Here is a 5,436-nt window from a genome sequence, read left to right as displayed (position 1 = left end):
CCTGTAAATGTTCCATGCTCGAAGATGTGCTGCCAAATCCGATGTTTTTATGGAGGCACTCACTGTATTGATAGGCCAACGAAAGAGTGTGGTTATAGTTGGTTGAGCAACCTTACCTTAAAATAGTGTCCTTGCTTCACGTTTATTAATATCGTTACGTTGTGTAGGCTGGTCGTCATCCAAACCAGTTCAACAGTTGAAGGCAGCCGGACAAATTACGTTTCCTTGATGCAGTAACTAAATCAAAATCTTGTATAGCTTAAAATTCATGAACAATGTACCATTTAATTTAATCTATTTAGGTTCGGCGGATGAATATGCGGTTTTATGCGTGTTCGCTTTTTGGCCCTTGTAGGGATCCGTATTGTTGACATTGCGTAACCAACATGGCTGTCAGGTGATGAGCGCTAGCTGATCCTTGTCCATCTTAAACAGACTGAAGTAGCATCTTTAAAATACTTGTTTACAATATAAACTATACTAGACTATAGACTACTACTGCATACTATAAATCGTCCAAATTCACGGCGGAAATCGTTTTATTCGCTCAATAGTCCGAAATCAGTTCACAATTGCCGTCCGCTTCATCTACTTCACATTAACTTAAGCTGTAGACTTTAAGATCACTCGATTTCCTTTTTTTTTGTTTTCCTTCATGTGTAGAGTCGTATTCAAACCTGTGGTGTCCTAGCTTTGAGTCATGATGACCGAGGCTGTGCGGGAGGATGAGATGCGGCCAGTGCCCCGGGAGAGGGCCATCCTGGAGAGCTTCTTTACGCAGCTGGGCATGTTCTCCTTCGACCGGGCCAAGGACTACGTGGAGAAGGAGAAGGACACCACCAAAGGGGCCGGGGCCATCTGGACGGCCCTGCTCGCCGCCCTGGCCCACCTGGCCGCCGCGGAGAAGGCGTACTACAATATGACGTTTCTCGGACAAAAGCTGGGTAAAGTGAACGTTACGTACGCACCGCAGTCGGAGACCTCATTGCGCCGGTTGCCGATTGAATAGCCTTCGTTTATAATTATGTGTGGTGTTAATTTAAACCATGTATTAAGAAAAATGTCATGACTACATTCAGAAAGCAGTGGGGAGCGTTCAGATCTTCCACGATTATCATCATCTGGGGTTCAATTGTTCAGGAAACGCAAATCCAAAGTGACTCATTTAATTGATAGATTCCTGTAAGGAGTGCTAGATACCCAACGCATCCTCCTCAAACAATGTCTTAAAGGTGACATTTTATACCACCGTGTGGGTGTGGTTAGCCGTTACAAGCCGTTTTGAAAATCTGCCTCTTCTGACATCACAAGTGGGCGTGTCCACCTAGATGTACCCTGGATAGATGAGTCTACCAGCCTACCCAGTGGACTGTAGCAAATGTTGCTCATTTATCGTCATACACCCAGGTGGACACGCCCACTTGTGATGTCAGAAGAGGGAGATTTCCAAAACGGCTTGTAACGGCTGACTACACTCACACCTGGTGGTATAATATGTCACCTTTTTAAGGTTTTATTTTTTGTTGAATCGGCTCAATTCGTCGTTGTCCCCCCCCCCCCGCTCCCCCCTGCAGGCAGCCAGTCGTTCTTCAGCCGCAAGGACTCCATCCGCACCACCTACACGTCGCTGCACAACGAGCTGCGCAAGGTGGTGGCGGCGGTGCGCCCCGTGCAGCAGGGCTCCGCCCCCTGCCTGGAGGAGCTGCTGTCCCACCTGTCGGAGCAGCTGTGCCACTTCACGCAGGCGCGCACCGAGATGGCCGACCTGTACGAGAAGATGCACTCGCTGGCCGCGCAGAAGAGCTTCGACTCGGAGGAGCTGCTGACCCCCCTGGAGGCCGTCCTGCAGAAGTACAGCTCCAGGTGAGTCACTGGGGGGGGGGGGGGGAGGGGGGGGGGTATACATACAAGTATGTATACCGACTATACATACTTGTTATCGTAAGATAGCCCTTCAATAAGAACAAGTGCTACTGTGTCGGTATATTCTCGGTATACTCAAGTTCAGGAATCGGGCATGGGCACAGAAAGTGTGAAGCCAAAGCAGACAACCATCCACACGTGTGAGCACTGAGCCACAGAAATACAAACATCCTACTGCTCCAGACTACTCAGTCAACAGCTCCTGTCTGGTAGCAGTGCAGGGACCAAGGAAGGTGATTAGATACTGAAAACTGACTCAGTGTGTGTGTGAGGCTGATGATTAGCCAGAGAGTGTGACTACATGGGGGATCATCCTGGCTGACCTGGAGGGCGACGGCAGCCAGCTTCTGTCTCGGCCCGAGCCGCTATGTCTTCTCAGCATAACGACGACTACAGGACATCTGGGTTCAGCTCATTGTGCAGCCAGGGTGGCTGCGCTCATTACCGTTCCACTGTTGGTTCCCACTCTGAATGAGAAAATGAGGGAGGGGGTTAATAACAGTGTTTTCTCAGGATTCACAGAAAAGTGTTTTGAGTGGTTTTTTTTGACAGATTTTGCGATTCTTGTCGAGTTTTAGAGAGGTCTGTCTTGCCGCTTGTTCGTGTCAATGAGAGGGTTCTGGTGAAAAAGTGAGGGGAGCTTTTATTTTGAAAACCGGAATTGTTCATGTGATCATATTTCTTTCAATCATTGATTTAAGGTAAATCTATCAATGATCAATCATATTTATTTAAATCATTGATAAGAAAGAAATTTGTGTTTATTCTGCGACATTTCTTTCCGCTAATTTCTATCCCTCCCCCTCCTCCCCCCCCCCCCTCTCCCTCCTCCCCCCCCAGGTTCTACCACCCCATCCTGGGCCGCGTGGAGGAGGGCTTCCAGACGGAGGTGGACGTGGTGACCCAGCTGCTGCGCTGCCAGGCCCAGGTGTCCGAGTGGCGCTTCCTGCCGGCGTTGCTCAGCCTCCACGGCGCCCACTCCAAGCTGGCGGCCTGGGGCCAGCGGCTGCAGCGGCAGAAGGAGACGCGCAAGCACCTGTTCGGCGGGCAGTCGCAGCGCTCGGTCCCGCCGCCGCACCTCTACCTCTGGCTGCAGGGCTTCCAGGCGGCGCTGCTCGCCAAGTTCAGCTTCTACTTCCACGAGGCGCTCGGCCGCCAGGGCACGCCGGCGGACATGCGGGCGCTGACGGCGCGCGCCTCGCCCGACTACCACGGCAAGATCGCGGCGTTCGTGCGCAAGCACGACGCCAGCAACGTGTCGCTGGTGTTCGACAACCGCGGCTCGGAGAGCTTCCAGGGCCATGGCTACCACCACCCGCACTCGTACCGCGAGGCGCCCAAGGGCGTGGAGCAGTTCCCCGCCGTGGTGTCGCTGCCGGCGGGCGAGCGGCCGCTCACGCACTGGCCCAACGTCATCATGATGATGAGCGACCGCGCCGCCGAGCTCAACGCGCTGGACAAGGCGGTGCACTTCTACGACGACAAGGTGCAGAGCACGTACTACCTGACGCGGCCCGAGCCCCACTTCACCCTGGTGGTGATCTTCGACGGGCGCAAGTCGGAGAAGGAGACGCACATCGCCGCCTTCCTGCAGGAGATCGCCGGGTCGCTGCGCAACTCCAAGCCCTTCGCCACGCTGAAGCCCGGCTCCAAGGGTTGAGGCCCGGGTCCAAGGAGTGAGGCCCTGGTCCAAGGGTTGAGGCCCGGGTCCAAGGGTTGAGGCCCGGGTCCAAGGAGTAAGGCCCTGGTCCAAGGGTTGAGGCCCTGGTCCAAGGGTTGAGGCCCGGGTCCAAGGAGTGAGGCCCTGGTCCAAGGGTTGAGGCCCCCCCACCCCTGAGGTGGTGCGGGGTCTGAATGACTGAATAGGGGTCAGACTCGGAACAGGCACGTGACAGGACGCCCGTTTTCCCTGAACGATCGCAAAGTGAGGGACTGAAATATGTGTGTGCGCACGTTTACTCGCCAACAAATCGTTTCTGACAGCTGATGAATGACTTGATCATATCTTCCTTGGATTTTTTTGCCACTATTCGTTGAGCTGGGAATATATTTTCAGACCAAAGGAACACAAATTGTTACCACTGCTCCACAACTCTTGTTAGCGAGTGATGAGAAATCCCTTCATTGAAAAAACAGATAATTGGTTAGTAATTGTCTTTTGATTACGGAGGGTATTTTAAACCAGATTTGATCATCCTCATTTATTTGGAGTTATAATTGTGTTATTAATTACACTTGCCGCCGTATACTGAAATAAAATGGATGAAAGCACAATGTTCATAACGACTCACGGAAAAAGAAGTGTCTGAGTGTGAATGAATCCCAAACAAGTGATGGCTTGAATTCTAATTTATTCAGGTTGATTTATATTATAAATACAACACATCGATACAATTCCTTTTGGCTATATGAGCTTAGCTTTAGGAAGCTCAGGGTTTTAAATACGGCAACACTAACAGACAAAATCCTTTCATTTTTCTTATCATACACATTCAGAGAAAGACTCCCTCCTTGTTAAGTTAAAATGCACCAACATGTTGTGATGCTACATGCCAAGTACACAATCCCTATACATCAAAGTGCAATGTCACGATGGGTAAAAAGCTAGAGTTTGGATAATTATTCGGGAATCTACTTCTTAAACACTTTATGGTTCTTTCGCTCTGAGCGCTGCTGCTCGTTACCGGGAACATGCGTGAGTGGATTTCGAAAAAACTCACCAAAAAAAGGGGCCAAGGTAAAAAAAAAGGCACTTTCACATATACACACATACACACACACACCACACACACACACGTGTTCTGTGTTCTCTCTCTCTCTCGTGCACGCACATACACACCCACCCAGATGTGCATTGACAGCCCATCTCAAAGGAATATGTCCCATGTATAGCTCATTACACCGTCTATTTGCAGGTCACATTCAGTGTGCTGTTCAAGTGTTTTTATTATTAAATGTTTTGGGCTGTTGTATACACACACATATATACCGGTACACACACTCTCCCACAGACACAAACACTCACACATAATTACACACACAAAGACACGCACACATAAATACACACACACACACACACACACACTCAGCCCCACCCTGTTAGCTTACTGTGAATTTAAGGTTAGCATGTGACAACCAAGTCAACCATTCACACACACACATGCGCAAACACACACACAAACATACGCTCAAACTCACGCACACACGCACTAAGTGGCATGCTTCTTTTTTTTTGGGGGGGGGGGGGGGGGGTTGTTACTGTCATACACACTTAGAAAACTCACAGGTCCAACTCACATGTGTTCTGGCACTCAAGGCAGACATAAATAATCTATTACCATCACTATTTCAGCGTATTTTGCACTCGGAGGGGGGGGGGGGGGGGGGGGGAGAAACAAAAAAAAGCACACAAGCACACAGAGGCGCACACACTCACGCACGCACACACGCAAAATCACACTGCACACAAATGGGGAAAGAAATCATACACACAACCCAAATTCCAGAAAGTTC

General features: G+C 50.2%; 1 protein-coding gene across 2 annotated transcripts; it reads left to right on the top strand.

Annotated features, from left to right (window-relative positions):
• Nucleotides 1-303: 303 nt before the first annotated feature.
• On the top strand, nucleotides 304-4,201 carry kics2 (KICSTOR subunit 2). Of its 2 annotated transcripts, none has more exons than XM_030355063.1 (4): nucleotides 304-400; nucleotides 664-944; nucleotides 1,575-1,863; nucleotides 2,764-4,201. In XM_030355063.1, exons 2-4 carry the CDS (start codon nucleotides 701-703, stop codon nucleotides 3,581-3,583), a joined length of 1,353 nt encoding a protein of 450 aa, XP_030210923.1. In that variant the 5' UTR covers nucleotides 304-400; nucleotides 664-700; the 3' UTR covers nucleotides 3,584-4,201. The 2 variants fall into 2 exon arrangements, with proteins under 2 accessions (XP_030210923.1, XP_030210924.1); XM_030355064.1 differs by having other exon boundaries at nucleotides 360-397.
• Nucleotides 4,202-5,436: the final 1,235 nt, after the last annotated feature.

This window comes from Gadus morhua, chromosome 4 (genome assembly GCF_902167405.1).
Source record: "Gadus morhua chromosome 4, gadMor3.0, whole genome shotgun sequence".
NCBI lineage: Eukaryota > Metazoa > Chordata > Actinopteri > Gadiformes > Gadidae > Gadus > Gadus morhua.
This window is presented reverse-complemented; position numbering and strand designations above follow the sequence as displayed.